The sequence below is a fragment of the Bombus flavifrons genome, chromosome 7 (genome assembly GCF_040668555.2).
Source record: "Bombus flavifrons isolate JBK064 chromosome 7, iyBomFlav1_principal, whole genome shotgun sequence".
Lineage (NCBI taxonomy): Eukaryota > Metazoa > Arthropoda > Insecta > Hymenoptera > Apidae > Bombus > Bombus flavifrons.
In genome coordinates, this window is record NC_138448.1 from 11735637 (window position 1) to 11759623 (window position 23987).

The following is a 23987-nucleotide window of genomic DNA, read 5'->3' on the forward strand; positions in this document are numbered from 1 at the left end:
ATGGCTAATTTCAATGAAGACTCACCAAACACCCACAATCCTGACCCCAACGCCACTCCGACATATATAAGTAATATATATATTATATAAGTTTTACTTGTGCGTGGAATTATATGTGTATCACATCGCATTCGTCATCCCGTGGACCGTGGATTCGTTATCGAACCTGAATTTATTGTCATCAACATCTCGACCATCCGATCGCCGCTATTACTTATAGCCTCTTGTAGTGCCCACATTTGTACCAATAAATATCAACTATATCCGCGATGGTAAATTTGAGTGAAGGTTCATCGAACGCCCAAAATTCCAACCTTAATTCGACATATATATATATACTTATGTTTAAAATTGAAATTATTAAGTAAAAGGTAATATATGGGAATATTTGGTACATAAAATATTATATTTGTGGTAAGAAATAAGTTTGTTTAGTATATAAATAAAAAATCTGAACAGAGACTCAAAGAACGATCTTCTCTAAGTATTTAGAAGTTAAATATCAAATAAGAGAAATGACACTGATAAAATTTGCTTTAATTCAGATAGTATTTATTTGATAGGTATATAATACATTGAATTTGTCAGCACAAGTGAGAGAAAACACACTTCTCGGCGACTAATACTTGCTTGCTCTTATATTCCTACACTACTGTAACCGAATGTACTTTTCTTCTTGTCCATGGAACGGAGTTTCTTCTTTCTCTTTTTTTTTTCTTTAAATATCAACTTTTTATCCAATCGACTATCTTTTCATATAGTAGTTGGTTAATAAGTCGCACTTGAAACAGTATAGTCTCTGGTAGATTTGATGTTGTACGTAAAAGGGAATACAGATAAATGTATCAATTCATCAGTATTTGGCAATTAAAACATGTGACGTTAAGAATATTATTAATTTCTTCTTTTTATGTCGAAGATGTATTATGAACGTGTAATACATTCCTTTGCGTAAGCGCATTACAACAAACTGAAATTTTAATGTTACAAAAGTTGCAATTTTAACGATAATTAGTATTATGTCTTAAAAGATTGGCAAGTAATTGATTTAATGCAACGAACCATAATAATCGTACTGTTCGGTAAGCTGCATATCAATGAAGAATAGCTTTCTTCAGTAAACACAGCGAATGGCTCATCGACATTTTTTTTGAGGACAGGATCGATTTGACGGTCGTTGTCTATTTACAATATTTGCGATAAAGACTAATTAATTTATAAACATCGTTGTTATTTATGTACAGACGTAATATAAACGCATCATACCTTATAAAATGGACATGTGTAAAAGTGTCGCGAATCAAACAAATAGTGACCCGATTCGACTTGGTTTTGAAAAATACATGGCTTATAATTGCCAATAGCCCACAACATCTACATCAAAACTAACAAACAATTTTCAAATGAAATTAATCGAACTTCTACGCGCAATTTTTCTATCTAAAAGATACAGTGACAATGACGTACAAAAGATGAAAACATACTTTGATTTCGCTCTATTCACCTCCTACATAAAACAAACGCAAAAAATCATAACAAAATTCTTAGTATGTACCTAAGATCGCAAAATATATATGCATGTATATACATATATGTATATATTTAAAACATAGTTACTATAACGCATATGTAACGAACGATTTCTTATTGTGCGATCTCGCGTACCAAAGTCTCTAACAACTAAAGAGTAGAGTTGATGCGAAGATAGAGAAGTTGGTACAGTAATCGTGATATTACAAAGAGTCATAATTTGAAAAAATATCGCAACACCATAAAAACACCGTTTCTAATCTAAATACCTAAGTAAGAACCAACTTCTTCATCTTCAACCGATTTTACCAATATATAATCGTGACAAAACATCATCGAAACTGTCTCATTGGTTTGGTAAAAGATACATCTCCCATCTGTTTGCAATCGAACGTATAAGTTACAGGTACAGAAGTAATAGAAAAAGTGCGCGTACAGTGTTTGAAATAACCATGTGAACGTTCATTTGCGTAAAAGGACATCATGTTATCCTCGGAAATACTTGGAGTAATTGCCACAAAATTATTATGGAATCACCGAATGAACTTGTTCCAATCGAATTATTAGATTGAGTAATAAGTTCGTTCGTCTCAACCGCGTACGCATTTCGAGAAAATAAATGTAACAGAAATAAAAAAAAATATTTGTAATGTGTATGTTACTAGCGTTAATAAACATACCACTCAAAAATGAATTAAAAGATTTAATAGAGGAGAATGACTAATGAAGATTAATATTGATGAAATAGCAATATTATTAATTGAATAAAACCCACGATACTCAACTCGAGACATTACTAACAGTTTTAATATTCATAGAAATCAGTTTCATTATATTTAAACAAACTTAGAATTACAAATAAGCCGATGTTTGTATTCCGCACGAATTAACCGAGAAAAATTTACTAGAATAAATCTGAATATACGATTCTTTGTTAATACGACACAAAAACAATCGAAATTTTTTAATAAAAAAAACGAAAAGTTTTGCAGTGAAGGAATAAATGAATCCCTAAAAAGATGGCAAAAGATCGTGGAACAAAATAGTGCATGCATCAATTAGGTGTGTGTTATATAAATATTCTTATAAAGAAAAGCGAACTTATTACTTAACCTAATACATTAGCCTGATCTAATACATTAAAGAGGACCGTGAGAACGTTACTTGATTTGAACGTTACCCCAAGCAAATTGTATTGGCAATGGAGGAATATCGCTACTCGTGGATGATTCGTCTTCACTGCTCGTGGCAGACGTCTCTTCTGAAATCATTGCTTCGCCACCTGCTTCTTGAGGCCTTTGACCTGCGCCACAATCTTCAGCGGCTGCGGCAGCTGCAGCCGCAGCAGCAACGGCAACGGCCACTGCAGAATTTGTAGTTACTGCTGTCGCAGAAGAAGAGGATGACGAAGAAGTAGACGAGGCTGAAGAAGACGGGTCGCTTCTAGGTCTTCGTCGAGCATTTGGTGTAGAATTAAACGTAGGCGCCCATCCAGATTCCTCGACTCGTGTGGAATCCGTAACGGAAATACTTTTGGATCTCGCTCTCATATCTACGGAAGCCCTTCTAGGCGTCAATCTGAGAGATCCTTGTCTCGACACTGTTGTCGTTGTTTCCGATCTACCCATTTTGGGTGGCGTTCCCAATGACGACCCATCGCATCCTCCTTTGAATTCATCATCGATTTCCAATGTCCACGAAACTGAGTCACCTTTCTCCACCATAAACTTTACCATGGATTGCGAAGATTGCGGACCGTTCTTGTCGGGTGAGAGAGAATTTTCGACGTGCTCCGGGCCTAAAGAACGCGAAAGCCTAGGCGTCAAGTTCGCAAGAACGGTCACTACTTCGTTTTTTTGACGCAATCTCCATTGCAGTTCCTCGTTACGTTGTGCCAAACGCTTGTTCTGCTTGGATATTTGATGAATCGATTCATGCAGTACCTCGTTATCGTGAGATATTTGCCTCTCCACAGCCTCTTTACATTGAAGCTGTGCTTTTAAATCTTCGCATCTGGCCTCAAGAGTGTCTACACGCTGTTGCAAAGCTTCCTTGTCCTCGATCTCTCGTTTAATATTATCGAGATCCGATCTCAAAGAAGCGTTCTCTTGGCTTTTAATTTCTAGCACCGATCTTAAAGATTCGACTTCTGCTGTCAGCGCAGCCCCCTGATCGTGAACGACAGATCTCCTCTTAAACTCCGTTTCTCTTCGTATAAGTTCAGCTTCTTGTTCGGTTCGCAATTTTACGATTACGGAACGATGCTCCTTTGCGACCTCATTTAAAGAATCTCGCAATCTGACCTCGCACCTGCGCCTCTCCTCCTGTAGGGCTGCTTCCAAGGTGGCAATTTGTTCCGCGTGTCGAGCTTCCACTAAAAAAATCGGATACAAATTTTTTTCTTAGTATGATTGACGTCATAGAAGATAAATTGAAAAACGGAAGAAAAACAAAGTTAGGAGACGAGAGAACGGATTAAGTCCGTCGAACGTGCCAACCTATAATTAACTACGATGAACGTTACGTGGGCACTAAATTGAGCGTTTGTGAAGTTCCTGCGTGTGTCCACTTTTGAAAATTCTATCTCTGAATTATTTAACACTACCCGAGGTGCGCGTAGGCACATCAGCCTCGCAGATTTTAATTAACAATTGCTCTACTTTAAGGCTCTACTATTCAGCACGACGTCAGGATCATTATGCTTGTTACCAAGAGAATATCATTATCATATGATGCATTGTGTCAGGCAAAGAGTATGTAAAATATAAAACATACTTCACATATATGCTCTATTTTAAAAAACAAAATTAATGGACGTTATCGTTGAAATAAAGATATTGGAATCAAAATGTAATAAAAATAGGAACATCAAATTTTAGAAACTGCGCGTTACAATATATACGCACAATGCATTATATTGGTTTCTCACTTTCTCTAAGTAAAAGAAACACAAATAATTCTTGGCAAGACTTACGATCTTCACGAAGATGGTCCAAGGCTTTTCGATGATTCTCTCTCTCCGACTCCAATCTATCTTCAATGTCGAGGTTCCTAGCTGTTAATTTTTCGATTTCCGCACACGAAGATATCCATTCTTTTTTCATATTCTCATAATCTTTCTTTAGTTTTGGGGTAGAAAAGGCGTCCAACTGAACATTAGGTTGTAAAAGAGAATATAAGGTCAAATTGGATGAAATATGTTTAGACAGTAAAATAAGACATAATAAAAAATCAAAAGAAAGAGAAAACTACGTACCTCATAGGCCAAATATTGTATGGTGATAGAAAGGGCTTGTATAACTTGTTCCACCGGTTTTACGCAAAGTGCATCATAATGTATGTCCGTTTGTGCTCCCTGATCTCGCGTCTCTAAAGACGCTCTTGTCACCACATAGCTATTATTGTGCTCCTTAGTTTCGCGATCTGCAACCAATGCCACCGGTCCCATCACCATTACGCTTCTTTGTTAAAATCGTAGCAGAAGTTATTTGTTATCCGTCAAACTGGTACACCACTTCGATTTGATAGATTTATTCCTTTGAGCTATTGATCGTACAATTCCTATCGCTTCTTAAGTAATTCCGTCGTTATCTATATGAATAATAGCTTTGACCACGCTCATTCTTCGACTTCGGACAATTCATCACGATGAAAGTTGAAGTAGATATCGTGGTAGATATAATACCGATACCTTATAAAATTGACTACGTCCAGACATTTTATACGAATAAATTTAGATGGTAGAATGAAGAAAGTTGTGCGGAAAACTTGTTTTAGGAGAAAAAACCGTATATTCCAGTCTTGGAAAGTCGAGCTACCTGTTTTTCAGGATATTTCAGCTATTCGGCTTGACGTACTGACCCCGCAGATGCGGAGGTATTTTGGAGAAAACGCAATTATCGCTGTGACACGCGGAAAATTCACATGCACAGATCATTAAATCGTAACGACAATTTGGCCTGGCTACGTCATTTGAGCTTCATCCTCCCATTATTACTGATGTACGTGAAAGCACGCGGATACGTCCGTAGCCCCGCACCACCACAGCTTTGATTCTATTGAGCACCTTGGACCAAGCTAAAAAAAGTGCAGCTGGTAGATCGATCGAATTTAATCCAACAGTCAACCCCAGTGGAAAACGTTCAAGAGCACGGGCCAGTCAATGAAGACGCACTGGGTTAAGGTCAACTATACGATAGTCGTGCCGTGAACACGGAAAATCCAACAAGTTAATGGTACTTAATGATCTTCGTAATGAGAACATCCAAATCGCTCATTACCCGAGTTTCCCCGAAATTGATCGGCTTATTTTCGGCACAGGACTACGAAGTGTCGAATACTTGTCACTTTCACATTTGTTTATACATAATTGTAAATATACACATATTGCTATTCAATCTATTTTTCTAACATCGTAACGTTTCTGCGATCCATCAACGTTCTTGGTTGAAAAAATATCTCAGATTACGTTACACTTTTTTCCAATAAAAAGTATGTGTTCTCCATTTATATGAATCGAGTCTATTTGCACAATGAACTCTTTTTATTCGATTTACACCAGTGATTCAGCTGAAAAATGCAAGTGAACTCGATCACGTCGGAATCATTGAATAACAATAATCGAGCAACAGACATGAGAGAAACCTAATCGGGATCGTCATTTGTAACGATTTGCTGGCCAAGTCCGCACTTCGACTGAATTAGCACGAGCCACAGGCTGCCTCGCGGAGCGATATATCCCTCCTTCCTTCTTGTCGACCACTCCTACCACCTTGAAATGAGGTGCAACCTCGAAGAATACGAAGACGATGGACACGCGGAAAGCTGTGTCTGGCCGGACACGCGCTCTACGCACTTCGTACGCACGACTTGAATATGACCCACAATATCTGAATATGTTTCCATAATTGCTTTAATGTGGCTCGTTTTCTTTCTACTTTGCAAAAGGGAATCCAAGAAGCGTAATTTACGCCATACCGCCTTACTAAGAAATTAACATACAGAATGCTGAGGAGTATCAGTAGCAACTACCTATTGGTTTATTTATCATTCAGTTGTTCAAGTTTATGGATCATGAAAACGAGGACGATTTAAAATTCCGTTTCAACGGTATAACTCGTTCTAGTAATAAGGAAAGGTGAGGTTGTAGAAGATGAAAATCGGTAGGTGAACGAGCGATGAATTATTACAAAACGTCGTGCTCCGAATAAATTCGCTTTTCCATTTGGAATTAGTTACCCTTACATGGTAGTAAGTTGCCGTATTCGTATGGAACGGAGATACCTTCATGTCTATGGATATAGTGATTCGAAGATAATGAATCGAATGATCGACGATCGATAGCTCTCTTCCGCTAAGAAGACTTTGCAAACAATTGTTAATTCTACTCACCATTATCTGTTTCGTCACATCGTAACGTGAATGTAATGATATATTAGAACTATATTTTGGCCGATGGCAACGAAACACGTTTTTCTTCTAGTGTGGTACTCTTATTTTCGATTAACCAGATGCTAATAAAATTATGTATAAATTCACAACAAAACTTTCTTGAAAGTATAATACTTCATAATGCCCTTAAAAAAGACAGCGGATTGGACGAAACAATTTACTGAGATCTTAGGATTACTTAGTCTTACTTAGGTAAGCATTTCCCTAATTTATACTACTTATCGATATATTTTCCTGTGAGTGCTTCATAAATGATTAATAAAACAATAAATTAAAACGAAATGAAGTACAAGACCGTGACTCGTAGAAATTCAACTCGTAATTCAATGTTTTCTAGGACATGGACTGTCATTGATAATAATTTCTAATTCTAGTAATTTGTTCCACATAAGCGTACATGTCGAGTAAAAAAACTGATCCACTGGAAGTAACAATTAATAATGAATCGAAGTCAGCGAAATCGAGGATGAAACATTGATAAGAAAATCATCTTGAAAGCAGAAATGCGACTCTCTCGAAACTATCACCGAAACTGCCGGTTTAAAGAATTACTTTCGCTCGACTATTCCTGGTCCTTACTTGCTCTGATACTTTATTCTCTGCCATTGCCCTGCGGGTTTTTTCAGCACCTTCCAGCGAGGATAGGGAGCAGGATTTAGTCCCGAGGACTAGTGAAAGCTATGACTTTCTTCGAAACGACGAACAGTACAGAGTGATACGCACGTGTGCGTCCCCGTGCATGCGGAGAAACGGTCGTACGCACCGCAAAATGACCGTGGGACTTTTTTAGAAACTAGCTGCTGCCGGAGTAGCGCGGTCAATGAATTAGAAAGCACGACCTGCTGATGTTTCCTTACGGTGTTATCTTTTTCAGAAGACAACATTGAGAACAACGTTCTTTTCTACTCCATAAAAATCAATAATCTATTAAAACAAGTTGTTTAAAATGATTGAGGTGTCTGTTGTAAAGTTCAATATATATATGTTACATGGATGGAGAACTTGGTAAACACAAAACAGTTAGAAAAATAGCATAAGGAATTGTTTCCAAATATTTTGTGAAATTGTACCTTTTATCGATATCGTTGAATTATGCTGCTTCGCTGGGACAGTAGTTAATCTCCTGGTTATTGTCGGCTTTCGCGTGGCTGATGGGCTCTTCTCTAGAAACAGAATTCGCTATGTTAACGAGAGCATGGTACATACACATCGGTAGTGCCTTAAATGATGTGTTATCGAGTTTGCAAGTACCGTAAGCTGTAAACCGTTTTACTGTCCGCGTCAGATACCATACGTGAGAGCGCAAGAAACACATTCACTCATGTAAGATAACTCGGACACGAAATAATATTTTAAAATGATATTTACTGCAGTATATGGAGACTATGATTGCCATGATTCTCTGAGAGCACAATTTATACGCCATCTGAACTGCCTATTCTATTCGTAATCGTTATCTACTATAGCAAATTACATTCGGAAAATCACGTTTCTCTAGTGGAATATTTCAGCGGTGTACACAAAACCCGTCAAACAATCAGACTGAGTGGCACGGCAAAGTTTCCTGTCTAAAGCTGATGAAGGACTGCTAGGACATCAACAGTATTCGGTCGGGGAGTTAAACCGTTTAGACGGTTGAGGCAAGGGATGCATACCGTTACAATTCTAATATACCACAAACAAAACGATCCTGGATTTATACCTGTGCCTAAATGTCGGCAAAGGCATACAATGAAACACGGAAATAAATCACGAAATTTAAACATTTGGCGTAAGTGCTGTCATAAACATCCTAAGATCATTAATTTTTCACTTCAGAGGAAAGATCGTTAATAACGTATAAATAAGTCTAACGTATTATTATTTTTTTTATTGGTTTATAAGTTAAGGCAACTAAATAAGAAAATTTGAAGACTTGAAATTAGCAAGAATTCGTAAGAATATCAATGTATAATACATCATCAACATTGATGATACAACGTATTGAGCGAATCGAACATGGCCACTTGCCAATGTTTTCAATGCTACGTCTGGATCAGAATAGATCTACCCTGATAGCCGAGTGTCGACATAACGTTGAACGCGTTTTTATATTTTTGCTCGTTAATACAAACGATTAGAGAATGAGAGAGTGTTGCATAGAAGCAGGCGTTCGAAAAAAAGCGTTCTCGTCACATTAACGTCTCCAACCGGAAGCACGCAGCGGTGCCCTCGACCTTTCGTTTCCTCTGTTCAATCAGTGAATAGCAGGCATTTATGTGTATACATATGTATATACGCACATATGCTGGACTACGATATGTGCAAACTCGTCTCACAATTTAGGGCGCGCAAACCGGACCCTCCATAACTCACCGAGATTGATAGGCGAAATTTCTACACAGTTCTTTTTCGTGTCGAAATTGTTGACACGATTCTGTTGATTACCACGACCGTTTGCTACCAGTCTTCTAGGTGGGTTTACCGATGTCGGTGATCTCTCTGAAAATACAAACGTAAAAGTGAATTTCTTCATTATCATATAAGCGATGGAATAATGATGGTTTCATCTTTCTCTGTTCTTGCGTGTCTATTTATAACAGGGAATTACGAAAACAAGTAGTTTCCATAACACGTAGGATTACGTGTCGGATAGTTCATCGACCGTGGAATTTTGTTTCGCTCGTCAGTCGTAGTTACTTTAATAACATTTTGCGCATCATCGGAATTCGTGCTTGACGAGGCAATATAGCGGGACGAGCCCGACACGAGAGCTAAGTTTGAACCATGCTCGTCGATTAAACCAACGAGGAAAAGAAAACGTTTATTATGTATACCAGGCTGCACGTAGCCGTTGCCTACGAGCTTCTGCATATAACGGCCTATACGAGCTCTCGTGTGCATAATATCTCGAACCGATCTTACACATGAAAGAAACTAGCCGCGCAAATATTCAAGACATGCGTTTAAAATAATCAACGGCAGGTAATTAAGTAATATTTCCACACCAATCCTTAATGACGATATTAATTGTAGGTACAATCAAACGCGTCAGCTATAAAATAATGCATTTTTATTTTCTTTAAGCGTATCCAGTAAACCATTACGATTCTATTTTAAGAATCGGAAAGTTTACCCTCCTAATTGTTATTTTTTCGATATTATTTCACGATAAGCCGTTCATTGAAACGAGCCACGATTATGTAGTATTTTTGCATGTTTCTTATGCCTATGAAATATCATAAATCACTCGCGTTTCGCCAGTTACCGGTGAACGAGTGTGATATAATGAGGCGAACTACTTTCTGAAAGATTCCTCAAAATAACAGTAATCGATGGCCAGGGTAAAAGAGAAATCACGCGACAAGGTGTGTAAGTAGGGTACCTTTGATCCTCGGCCGTAACGTTTTAGACTTGTTTAAGAGAAACCGTTCGATCCGTCTACCTTTTTGAATGCCTATGCAACACATCGGGAGAGTCAGTCTCGCTTGTACTCGCGTCGCTTCAACTTTCTAGCGTTAAATGAACCACGAAGGAAAAGACAGCTGGTGGATAGTCACGGGCATCCTTTTTCCTTTCTTTTTATGGAACGCGATTAAACGATTGACTAGGAGGAGAAGAGGCTTGATGGCCTATTCACATTTCCGTCGTGTAGATTAAAATTTGAACGCGATGAAAATCGTTTTAGAAGGTGACTGTACGTCGGCAGTACCTTTTATTTATATGACTATACCTCGTTTGAAACTGCCGAGTCGCATTTTCGCCGAATCTCTGACGAAATCCGTCCGAAGAGCTGGCCTACCCTTCGATCCTTGCTGTCCCATTTTCAAACTTCTACTTTCACCGTCGCTTCACCGTCATTTCATCCTCAATAAAATCATTATGTAGGACTGTGGCCAGGTAAATATGCGCCTTCACCCCGTCGTATCTTCCGAGGCCATGGAGAGACTTGTTACTCGGGTGGATTCCGTGACGATAACTAAACACTGACATCGTGAACGTTCACAATTATCCGGCAACATCCTCCAATATTATTCCAGAAAATGTTCAAATTGCAAAATTTCTTCTTTCTGGTCGCGGTTACGGTTGACACCAATTAGTATAATTCGCACAAGCAGCCTCACTTTCGCTCCATCGACGTTACTCTCAAAACGTTGCGCATGTTCTTTCACGCTCCCTCGAAGAATCCGATTCCTTCGTGAGAAATCACGCGGACGAAAGTACGATCGACAGGTTCGATCATGGATTGCGCGTTCCTTCGGCGACCTGAATCGCAGAGTGTAACGACTGTCTTTCACCGGCGCGATCGACGATGTCTACAACCATGTGGGTTTAACATCCGACTGTGATGGCAATTGCGTAAGTGGCAGATCTGAACCGGGTGCGTACTGGTGGTCGTCGGCCTTGGGAACGCACGTGGTCGCCGGGTGCACCTGTCTAAAAGGGTGGGGACATACCGAGAGAACCACCGGCGTCGAGCGAAGGACGTGTACGCACAAGTATAAAGTGGCCAGTTGAAGAAAGGCAATGCCGGAAATAAACCACTAGTGCCGTTGACCTGTAAGCTCGATGTGAAGCTGCTAATGTACAACGAAGAGTTAGACCGAGAGACTAATCGCCTTGAATATCCTCTATTCTTGCGTATAGCTTTGTCCAAGTACAAACAGGAACGTAGCCAAAGATTCCTTCCGTAACGGTATCTTGCGAAACTTTCATTGGAGTGTCCCAGAGAGGGGATGGCAAAATCCAGTCTTAAAGCATTCAGTCTTGCGGCTCAGATTCCTCTGGCGATCGATGCGAAATGTGCCATAACATATTGTAGGCGTACACAGCAGGGTTGCTGCTTCGAGATACCGTATTCTTATTGATATTCGCCCAGACTCAACGTTGTCTTCGATCGTTCTTTCTATATCGGGTGAGAAAAAACGCGAACACTCTTGTGACATGGGTAGAAAATCAGGTCACGTCGAGCGCGTTCGTGAATACGATTGACACATTACATGTATGCGTAGTACAGCTTTCGAAGGGTGTCGAATACACCCTACCCTAACGCGAGAAACAAACAATACAGAAACTAGGAGAAATTGTACAGAGATTAGCGCTTAGCTCGAAGCTCGAGGTTGTACGAGCACAACTTTGATGCACTTTGCACCGTCACCTTGCGGCATTCACTGACGACGATACACCGGCTGTTCGTTCTTGCGCTCGCTCCTGTTCTTTTTGTCGCACACACGTAGCCTCTACCGTATACCCCCGATAAAACTGCTGACCCGAATGGGGTACAGTATAGAGTAAGAGATCGTGAGAAAGGGGAATAGAGAGAACGAGAGTGAGAGAAGGACAGAAGACGCAGCAGCACCAGAAAACCAAAGGGGCGAAAGAGCGAGAAAGATGGAAGACCGGAAATGCAACACGCGTGCATAAACAGCGTCCGAGCGAGCACGAGGTCCGCCGAGGACTGCCGACTGGATGCTGCTGCTGCGACTGCTCACGGCCTGTCTCGATCCAATGGAAGCGAAACTGTCCAGTGGCGCCGGAAGAGGGGCATCGGCGCCCTCGCTCTTTTTCCTATCTAAGTTTCGCGCGCCTAGGGCGGGTCGATACAAAATACCCTCCTACGCCCTCTTTTACGACTACTCCCACCCTTCTTTGCGGAACGAACCACCTACGCGATATGTCTGCACCGGAAGGTTTCAGCGACGAATCAACGGCACACGTGTATTTAAACACCAAAATTGATCCATTCTGTCTCGACAGCTCCAAGGATATTTTGGCTTTGAATTAAAGCCGGTAGAGGGAATGAAATATTTGAAAATCTACCTCGCACCTGTGCTTTTCAATGTAAAATCTATTTTCTAAGCTTTAGTCGTCAAAATCGAATTTTTATGACTTTTGTTGTTCGTAGCGTATTCTTCTAGTCTATCATAACAAGGAACGAGTAATCTCTGTAGGTCAGACGATATTACCGATACCTTTTTATTGAAAAGATGCGCACTAAATTACTAGTTTGTATAAATGGGTGTTAAAATTTTTCAAACGGTAAAATATTTCTCATTTCAAGCTCTACTTTTTATATCGACATAAAGAAAAAGAATAGCATACTGAAGTGTTTTTAATATCATGCAAAACGGTTACTGGTTTTCTTGACCTTTGCGGTTCTGACTTTTTTCTTTCTTTTTGTAAAATGGTATGCGGTCAAACATAATTCGATATCGCAAAATCAGCTGGTGTTATGTTTATTCAAGCTCCACTGATCTACACAAGGTCTCGCTTCAGACTACTACTATTCCATAACCTGCCTCACTATCAATCATACATTGAAATATATAAATTGAAATATACAAATGAAGCAGTTACGAATAAAACGCTAATTAAAATTAAATTGCGGCACGTGTTACAGGCATTCTGTTAAACATTCAAGCATCATTAACACACACACATGAAGTGGTAGATATGCTATATATTCGAATTTAATTTGCAATCATTTAAAAATATATATTAATTTGACTTACTTGGTGCGTCTTTGTTAGGTCCGGTGCTGAGATCACTCAAGGAGCTACGAACGGAACTTCTGGCAGTTTCTTCGATTGGCGATTTTATTTCTTGTCGGCCACGTATTCTCCTGATAATTTGTAACTTCTTATCAAGGCTATATCAATAGAAACTTTTAGAAACAAAGATCTCGACAATTAATATCTCACCTCTTATCCTTATTATTGTTATTATTTGCGTCACCAGATTTCTTTTGAGTTGATCCCGTAGGAGATGGTTGATTAAGGCTCTGGAGTACCCTTGATTTTACTTCCTTCCTGATCGACCTAGTCCTTTGTTCGCTTTTCCCAGCCTCGATTTTGCTCATAACGGCGTCCCATCGTCCACTCTTTCTAGCAGATCTCGGTAAACGTCGAGCTTCTTTCTCGGCTTCATCTTTCGGTCCAGACTCGATCATAGCCTTGATTTTCGAGACAACGTTCCTCTTAGGCATCTTGTATTTTTTTAATGGGACTGAATCAGCTTTGTTCTGCGTTTTCGATCTCATATTATCATTGGTTCTTTCCACTTCGATTATCGTAATATCAGTAGGATTCATAGAGCCGCTGGAGTCAGCCGATCCATCCAGAGGATTTACAGGAGCCTAAATATTATCCGTTAGGCGAGCTATATATACGAGCTATATATAAATATATACAAGCATATACCAAATAAACAAAATTATCAACTCGCCTGTAAATAATCCATAATAACATCCGCTTTGATTGGTGTCGGCTGGCTCCTCTGTGAGACCTCCGTATCAATGGTATCGGGAGTGCGATCCTCGTGTTCCACAACTGCCTCCTCCGGAACATGGAGTTCGTCCTGTCTTTTATCGAGATCCGAATAAATCCCACTCGAATCCATTTCTTCTCCTGTAAAACTCGGACATCTTCGACCACCAGGCGCGCAGAAGAGGGTACCGTCGATCACTTGAGCTTTCCTATCGCCACGTACGATTTCCTCATATGCGTCAGCATCACTTTCCGTAAAGAAATCCGAATCCGTCATCGGATCTTGCCTGCAAGGAGCGGGTAGATTCGGCGGTGGTGCGACGGATGGTGGATCAGCCCCACGACTCGCTGGCCTCGAGTTCTCACCGTCACCTTGATAACCAGCCTCGAGACTAGTGATACTCGTTACCGATGTAACGAAACTGATAGGAACAGTGCCCCTAACAGGCTCCGTTGGCTTAGGATCAAGCGGTAACTCTTCCGGAGATGGTGTTCTCTCGCTTGAAGCTTCTTCGGTCGGCTCAACATCCGCTGACGGCCTCGATGCAGATGCTCGCGTTAACGCCAATCTAGAGCCTGCTGATCCCGTAAGATTTTCGCAGGATGGTGTCCTGGAGCACTCTAGTGCAACTGTGAAGTCGGTCATTTGGTCGGGGGTCAATATGCCGAGGCTTTCGTCGTGTTCAAAGGAATTCTGCTTATTGAGCATCAAATAGTGTGGTGTATTTACTGCGTTATCATTATAATTGCCTAGGGACGTTTCCAAGAGGCAGCTCTCACCAGCGTCCTCAATCATATTCAACTGAGAATTTTCGAGCAAACTGTACAAATGATAATAAAGAAATTTGTATTAAATGAAGGATAATAATTGACAAAAAGATACCAGTTTGCTACATTTTTTTTTTTTTTGATCGATGGAACAAAGGTTTTCCTTTAAATAACCAGGTTTATGAGGAGGTACATAAACGACTGTTAGGTAATTTTTCTAATACCTGACTCTAGTGAGTACTAGCGTTTTGCATTTAAAATTTAAATGCAATTAATTAAATGTTATGGTGTACCTGAAAAAGCTGCTCTTTTCTTCGGCAAAGTGAACCAACTGTTGCACGTCATCTTTGTCAATATCCCACACTGGTGATATCGTGAACGTCTTATGTCCCGAATCTGTTGATCAAGTAAGAAAATACGTAATAGCTAAATTTTCTCATTTAACTATTTCTGTCTTCTGTAAGTACGTAAATAATTACTGTCACCTTCGATCGACGGTGTAGATACAGCTCGCGTCCCGCACTTTGTTTTAGGAGCGCTGGTCTCGTCCTCGGCATCGACGAATGATAAACATCCCGGGAGTACCAATGAACGTCGATGTCCAGGTACAAGCGTCGGCGTACCAAGTACTCTCGATTTCGGGAAAAAAGACGGCCGTGCCGCGCGTGGAACTGGTATCCGACTTTCCCCGACGTTCTGCAATCACACAGACAAAATGATAAATTCGCGTGCGTAAACTAGGTTACCATAAAACTATTTCACGCATTCGTTTAGCCAGTCAACAGACATACATTCCACCGAGAGAGTTACAAATTCCTTCATTTATCCTCTAATTAGTTGAATCGTTCCATAGCCTGAAGCTTCAGTTAACTGAATATAGACAGACTTAATCGCATTGTAGTGATCGTCGCAATGACGTAGTAGGTTCACACTGGTGCCTTTAGACCGCGTCAAAGGTTAAGACGATATTCAATTACATTATTGGTAGGCAAAAGAATGTAAAAAATGCCTGATTTTTCAAGGTTAAGATAAATTCTTGACTCGAAGATGAAGACGAAGAGTCCGTTGCCCTTGGCCCATCTCCAAATAAAACCCTTCGTCCCGAGGTGAATCAGAAGTGTCTCTCTGGCAGTTGGCTAATTTAATTTTAGCCCTGGTCAACCACGTTACTTCTCTCTTGTAGCCACCTTTACCCAGTGCCTCCTGTTTCTCCTCATCTTCGTACGTAAGAACACGCGTAACACGTTCCCCTTTAGCCTGCTTAACGACCAACGAAAACATTACTCGGTGGTCGATTAGCTTTATCGTTCGACCGCGAATCCGCTCGTATAATATGTACCCGTCTATCTAGTATCGTGCAAACATTAAGCTGGCCGAAGCGTTTCTATCAAAGTTCGAATATCAGACACTTGGAGTATTTGTTCGTGATCCGACTGATAAAATCGACCACAAACAAGATTTAGCTATGCAGCTTTGTAGTCTAGAACGAAAAGCTACGTTAGCCTGTTACTAATAATAGTATTACCAATGGCTAGCTGAAAGTGAGGAACCGACTACCAGAGTAACAGAGTGCGTTCACCGACGATCCTGTTGAACGACGTCGTCGGCTGAGAACTGGGTTACAGCTCGCGAGTTTATTTATTACGAATCGGTTCTCGTCGATCAGAACACTGCGTGTAAATTCTTTTGCTGAAACGCTATTTTATTCTTTATATTCACATTCACATCGAACACTAATATTTCGTCCAATAACTTTTCACACAAAAGCGATAAATTATTCAAGAATCATGCATTATTGCATTACACACACGTATACATACATATACACAGTATACATATATAGCTATCTACGTACAATATATGACGTACCCATCTTTTTCTAGTGGTTACAACACAACATCAATATTGCGACTCGGTAGTTTCTAAATCAATCGATATTCGCAAAACGCTTGTTATCGATCTAGGAAAATGTCAAGGCCAGAGAGGGCAACGAGTAGATATCAAACAAGACGAATAGTATGTTAAATATTGCGCTGTCTTTGTGACGGCGCGAAGGAAACGTGGCAAGAATCGGAATCAACGCGTGTACACGCGTTGACAAGCCGATGACGAGCAAAGGCCAGGCCCCGAGCATAACTTTATTCCATTAGGCCTTAATTTGTGTCAATTCGAGCCGCCTACCCGGTCGTTATCTCTTACCACGCGAGACGAAGCAACTGTGTTAATTAGGAGCACATTCGTTTAGATTTTCGTCGATCTAACGGAATCACAGCAAATCCTTGAAATCTCACCGACAACACAATGCTATCATTCAACGGAGAAGAAGAAGGAAAAAAAGAAGAAGAATAGGAAGCGGAAAAAGAAATATTCACACGATTTAATTAGCGGTCCAATTCGCTATTTGAAATCGTTACACTTTGCTTTGGCATAAATGTCATTTTTTCCGATCAGCGAAATCAGCATCGAGATGAAAAATGCCTGAAACGCTTTCTACGAGCAGAAAGACTTTCTAAAAGGCCGCCGCGTTTAGAGTTATAAATTGCGACGCATTTGCGCATTCAGTTGTTTTTGCTTGCCGGATGTCGTCATTAATTCAAATTAAGCAGCAAAAAAAAAAAAAAAAGGAAAAAAGAAGAAGGAAAAGAAACTGGGTGAGGAAATAAAAAAGTTGCTGCAGTTTTGTATAATTTCACTAGCCGGCAGGCACAAGTTGCGGATAGCGTTTGGCAACATTGGTCTACGATTTACTCGATACGCTGTGCGCGACCACGTAAGTGACAAGCACACGTGACGCGTGTTATGATTCCATAGCTACATAATTCCGGCTTGTCGTAATTTAAATAGAATTAATTACTGCACCTGTGCGAACTTCACTGTGCTCTCGACCGCGATCGTCTACGCCGACACGTTTATATTCCGTGTACACGTAACAGCTTTGATAAGATTATAAGTGAAGGTCCATCGAATCTGGCCACGTATCAAACACGGAAAAATACATGTTCATTGCCGCAATAACATTTACACAGGTATCGTCGAATAACGACCGAACATTGTAAAAGCAGAACACAATCGAAACACATCAGCATATGACCGTTACTTAGCGCATCTTTGCTTGCGTAATCACCGATCTTTGGAACACCGAATTCAACACGCGAACGAAACCACACAACAAAACTATCCCTCTCCGATTTCCATCCGTTTACCTATCCATACGAAACAAAACAAGAATAAAAGCGAGAACATGAAGAGTCACGCGAAAAGAGAAGCTCAACTCACGATCGCCTCAACGTTCCTCTTCACGGTTATTTGGTCGCCTCATAATTTGATTCGACGCCACTTTCCCTGGCTGCACAAAAACACTTCGGTTGGATAGTCCTCGCTAGAAGACTATTAATAAAACCAACTTTCCGTGTACTGAGTCACGGGACGAGGATTCACCCCGTTCCAGTAATTCGTAAATACGACGCATTTGCGACGCGCATTTTATTACGTACGTATGCGAGACAATAAAACGGGGTCCCGTTGCGGACGAGTTCAACTCGAGAACCGAAATTTCCCTCCGCAGGGAAACGCGGGAAAGTTTTCCAACTACGAAAGAGAAGCGACCGGATCGATAGCGACAGCACGATCGCGATGCGCCCGCCGCGTGTACGACAATGAAACGTTCCGGATTCGCTCGGTGATCCCCTGGTACTACCTATGCCACCACCGCGAGCATCCGCACACCGATACACAACCATACAACCAAACAGATAGATATACGCTATACACGCGTGCCCTCCTCATATACACCTTCACCACGCGAACGATGTGGACTGACACTCCGCAACAACGATTACTATTCTTCAGAAACACACGGTTTCTGCATTCACCGGCCCGTGAATCCGTATACGAGCACACACGGTGCCGATGTACACGAAGACTGTACAGTGAACGTCATCAACCGAAGAACAAGGCTACGTTTAACTTGCGAGCTTGACTCCACGTTTTTTCCTACATACGATCGTAATTAGCGGTACGTTCTCATAGAATTCATTCTATCGAGGTTGAAGTAAACTTTGTTCTATCTATCGATAAGTGCAAGTGCAGGTATAAAAAGAGAAAATGAAAAATTCTTATCCGTAGGAATCGAGGATCGCTATTGAAAATATTTCTACGTTCTCTTTTTCATCTTTTCTTTTCCCTCGTGTAGAAGAATATAGCGTAGGAAAGTAGAGAACGAGATAAACGTAAGAGACAACTTTCACCGACGATTATCTACACTGTACGCACGATAAAATCGAGTCGCTGATACTTGATAAGCCTAACAAGTGAAGTTACGTGTTATATGCATAATCATAGGTTACAGAGAGGCATTGTAAGATGTAAAAACCGCTCAGACGTGGAGGCATTAATGAATAGTAGTTATTTCACGGGAAACATATCGACGCGATACAACACTATGTTAAACGTCCGGAAGAAAATCAACCTTCGATCGGCCGGAATACACCGAACACGACACGTTTCGCAAGCCTGGAATTTCACAGTGCTCTATAGTACAAATGTTTTACATGCCGGCGAACGGTCCCTTTGTATCTGACATGTTTATCGATTTTAGGATCGAATTCGTTCTATAGCTACACGACCGGTCCTCGTCGACCTTTATATACATCCGTTCCTACTTCCCGCCGTATAAAAATCCCCGAGGACCTTGAAAGGCCTCTCCCTAACCTCGACATGCCGACTGGTCAAGTCGGCACATTTTCATGCAATGCCGCATATACGCGAGAAATTGGCGTCTAGCTAAATGATTGTCTTTTTCACAAAAATACTTGCAGTTTCACACAGTCTTTCGTTTCGGTTACATCACAAACGATATCGTAACGAAATGTCTGGTAAATACATTGCGGAAGTTCATGCATTTATGGAAAATTTTAACGTGCAGAAATGTACGATGTGAGGTACTCGTTATAATATTTAGAGAGTGAAACAAATTTCTATTTTGATTCTATTAACAAATAATCTTTTACATAATAATTCTCAGTTACGCCTAAAAAATAATTCACGTTGTAAATTTCCTTTGAAAAGTATTGGTGTGCCATTAAGAATTATTTTACGCGTTACTTATGTACCTTTACAACACGTGAAAGAATTATCAACGGCGATGAAACAGTTGAAATAAAAAACGTTTCGATGATCATTATCGGTTCACCTACCCCGATATCATCTATGAGCGTTCGCTCTTCTAGACAAAAATATAATACAGTTGACCGCAATTCACTGCGTTTTCGTGCCAACTATTATATATACACACGGGTCCACTCGAAAGCGCTAAATGCAGTTGTCTAACAAATTTGTGGATGCATCGCCCACATTCACGAGATTTAGTTCGTGCGACTTTTATACGGATGCAATCTCGATATAACTGCCTAATTTGCAGTCGGTGCACGTTAGAAAAAGTCTATTTGCACATGTACCGGTTCGTATAAACGAGCACGTCTCCAAAGGACCGTTAAACACGGTGAAAATTTTATGAAGAAAGCACCTGGTCGTATAATGGGTCAGTCAGTAAACACCGCTTTTACAACCAGTTCGCGTGTCTTTTCTCTTCTATCTATGCATCTGACATGTTTGATGATAGTTACATGACGTCCAATGATTGACGCGAATGATTATGGCGTTCGATTGATAATGCGAAATAAATCATCCTGAATATTGCGAAATATTAAGTACAAGTATATTATATTGCACGATGAATTTATAAATTTATTCTAATTATCGAAAACAATCATTGAATACTATTCCAAACTTCTTACATATATTTCACTTAAACCTCTTATTTTTTTCCTCTTACAACGTGCATGATCTTTTTACAATGTTTTTCAGTTCAACATGCTATAAGAATCAACTCGGTGTTGACTATACGGGGCACGTATGCACTGTTCATCGATCACAAAAATTCATGACATAGCTTATATGAACGTCCGTGCATTGTATAAACGTAACATGGAGATATATATTCTGCATTGTGTCGAAACTGATGGCATCGAATAAAAAAGAAGAAAACGTAATGATAGTCGGAACTCAAGCATTAGCCGATGTTATGGAATCAAGATAATCCTGCTCTATTCGTTTGTAAATGGGTTACTGCTAAGAAATTTCTTCAATGCACAAATAAATGTTTATATCAGATCGTCACGGTTTCCGCACTACTGCGAATAAATAACTGTTTACGGTTCTTACCATTTTGTACTTAACTAACAATAAAACTCTTTTTCTAGAATTAGTACATTTTTTTTACAATTAAACCTGTTTTTATACATTGTACATATATAAACACACATGTATATATAGCGCGACACTTGAATCTATTGATAAATCAGTATCCGGATACTGTTAATTGAATAAAATTAACTGCCCATTAGCCCCACGTGTATCTGAAGTAGGTACTGTATTTATAGTATGCGTCGAATAATACATCAAATGTTTATATATGAATAAAAAATTTAATTAACAGTAAAAAATTGTTAACGAAGATATATATAATCATTAAAGTAATCATGCAAATATTTTCATTATTATCGCCATATCAGTAGCCCTTCCCTCATACTCCACAGCAATGTCGACTATGTGCCCGCAGTCCGGCTGATCATGACGGCGCCAAACTACTTTTTCTGCCGAGATAGACCATGACTACTGTGCATAGTCGATACATCGCAAAACGTACTGATAGCATTTTAATTCAGAAATTAATTACAATAAAGTCATTCGCTCACTCGCTCGAAGAGGTATAATTGCCAATTGAATTGGTTATCCTACCGGAAACGATCTTCTCTAAGAATCAGCAACAGTTGTTGACAGATTAGCAATAGCACGTTCTTGGTGCAAAGTCTTAAGTATAAATCAATTAAAACTAGGTAAAACACATACAATTACTAGAAATATATAATACACCATACTTGAGTGACACAATAAATTATTTTAATCCTTTATTTTGACCAAAACTCACCTTAGCCATCGTGTCGTGGGTGGGTCCTAAAGATTGTTCGAATCCGAAAAAATCTGATTCCGGCTCCGGATATGGCTGGTACTTTTCGTTGACATAAGTCTTGTTCTGCAAAACAGCAGTAAATGCAGGGGTCGCATTCCTAATCGTTTCTTTTTTTCACGCGACTCTCCTTTTCGATCGCACCCGTGTACAAGTTTTCGTAGCGACACGTCGATTGCTTGCGAGTGCCTTCACGCAGCGACGCTCCCGACGCCGGCGTCGCCGAGAACGACGTTATTGATCGGCGCTGTGCGGAGGCGTCGCTACCCGCGAAATGGAGAAGGGGATGGAATTACCGGTGACGGAGATAGTACTCGAGATGACGGTGGCTCCGATGGAGATGGAAATGACAACTGAAGCGCCACCGTCGAAAATCAGTTTGCGATTGTCGTAGACTCTTTTAATTCTCTCCCCCTCCCCCACCCCTTTACCATACCAAAACTGGACTGGGCATATTTTTGGTGAAACAGAGAAATGTATGAGAAAAATGTGAAATTTATGATAATTATAGAAAAACTGCTAACGATGAAAAAATAAAGGATAATTACACATTTTAACCTTTTTCCAATTTTACAATCTTCAATAGATGACTCTTGTAGATTTTTGTGAGGTAAACATGAATTTGCAAACCATTTTTCCCCAGAATTCACAGTTTCCAAAAAAATTAATTTTAAAAATGATTACAAATTTTCAAGTTTGGAAATGTTTCGTGCTTTTACAGTAGCAACTATCGAATCGCTGTGCACTTTTCCGAATAAAATGATATGTATTGTTATTACATTATAAACATTCAAATGTGTTTAAATAATGATTAAAGAGAAAAGGATACTTAAGACGCACTATTTTTTACTTACGTTTCTCAATTTATTTCAAAAATTAAATGTTTGGAAGATAATCTAACTATAGCATACGATAAAGCAGACATTTCTGTTAAGGAAAGCAGCAAGGAAAACTAGAGAATCATGTTTTAATTCCGATGTAAAAATGAAAAAGTTTGACGGAACATGCAGCGGCGGCACTGGTACTCAATGCCGATAGGTAACAGTCGCACACGTTTAGCGGTTCCGTTATGCCAAGCAGCAGGTAAGGCAACTACCAACATTGAGTACCACTATCGCCGCCGCGTGTTTTGTTAAACTGTTTCGCTTTTATATTGGAAACAGTACATAGTTCTTTTTCATGTTTTCCTTAGCAGAAATGTCTGCTCTATCGCGTGCTATTTTTAGATTTTCTACTAGACCATTAGTTTTTGAAATAAATTAAGAAATATAAGTAAAAATAGTGCGTTTTATATGTCCTTTCTACTTTAATCATTATTTAAACATAATTAAATATTTATAATGTAATAATAATACATATCATTTTATTCGGGAGAATCCACAGAATCTATTTTGCCCAACAACAACTCGATATCTGCTACTTTAAAAGCACAAAACATCTCCAAAGTCAAAAATGTACAATTTTTTTTTCAAATTTGTTGTTTTCGAAAATTGTGGATTCTGAAAAAAACGATTTGTAAATTCATGTTTAGCTCATAAAAATCTACAAGAGTTGCCTATTGGAGGTTGCAGAATTAGATCGTGCTAAACAACATTATCAATAATTTAATGACCTTTCCTCTCAAATATGCTACCCCATTCGCATTTGCAGAATGGATACTACATATTTATACATACACATGATTAAAAAATACATACTTCTAATGACAAACAAGCGTAAAATTGTATTTCGCAAGCTTACCAGATCAAAATCATCCATTTGGGTTATTTGGCTTAAACTGGTTGGCTTAATTCAAATAATAGGTTAATACCAGAGCACTGAAATAGAAAATACATAACAATATCCGTTAATACTTTCGAACTATTCTTCCTACGAAAAACAGCGAATCGGATTACACGCTCTTTGTAAACAGACCAATGACTTTCGCGTACGAACTGGCCTATAATAACACTAGTCACTAGTGTAAA

The 23987-nt window shown here is 39.6% G+C and overlaps 1 protein-coding gene across 3 annotated transcripts; it reads right to left on the reverse strand.

The window, feature by feature from the left end:
* Positions 1 to 530: 530 nt before the first annotated feature.
* toc (toucan) lies at positions 531 to 23884 on the reverse strand. 3 transcript variants are annotated; one of them, XM_069116302.1, is made up of 12 exons: positions 23761 to 23884; positions 21982 to 22086; positions 15479 to 15689; positions 15287 to 15389; positions 14185 to 15046; positions 13662 to 14095; positions 13473 to 13582; positions 9337 to 9462; positions 8052 to 8144; positions 4787 to 4953; positions 4505 to 4679; positions 531 to 3904 (listed from the first exon to the last, which is right to left on the reverse strand). In XM_069116302.1, exons 1-12 carry the CDS (start codon positions 23776 to 23778, stop codon positions 2691 to 2693), a joined length of 3618 nt encoding a protein of 1205 aa, XP_068972403.1. In that variant the 5' UTR covers positions 23779 to 23884; the 3' UTR covers positions 531 to 2690. The 3 variants fall into 3 exon arrangements, with proteins under 3 accessions (XP_068972403.1, XP_068972404.1, XP_068972405.1); XM_069116303.1 differs by lacking the exon at positions 21982 to 22086 and having other exon boundaries at positions 23761 to 23874; XM_069116304.1 differs by lacking the exons at positions 21982 to 22086; positions 23761 to 23884 and adding an exon at positions 16849 to 16881.
* Positions 23885 to 23987: the final 103 nt, after the last annotated feature.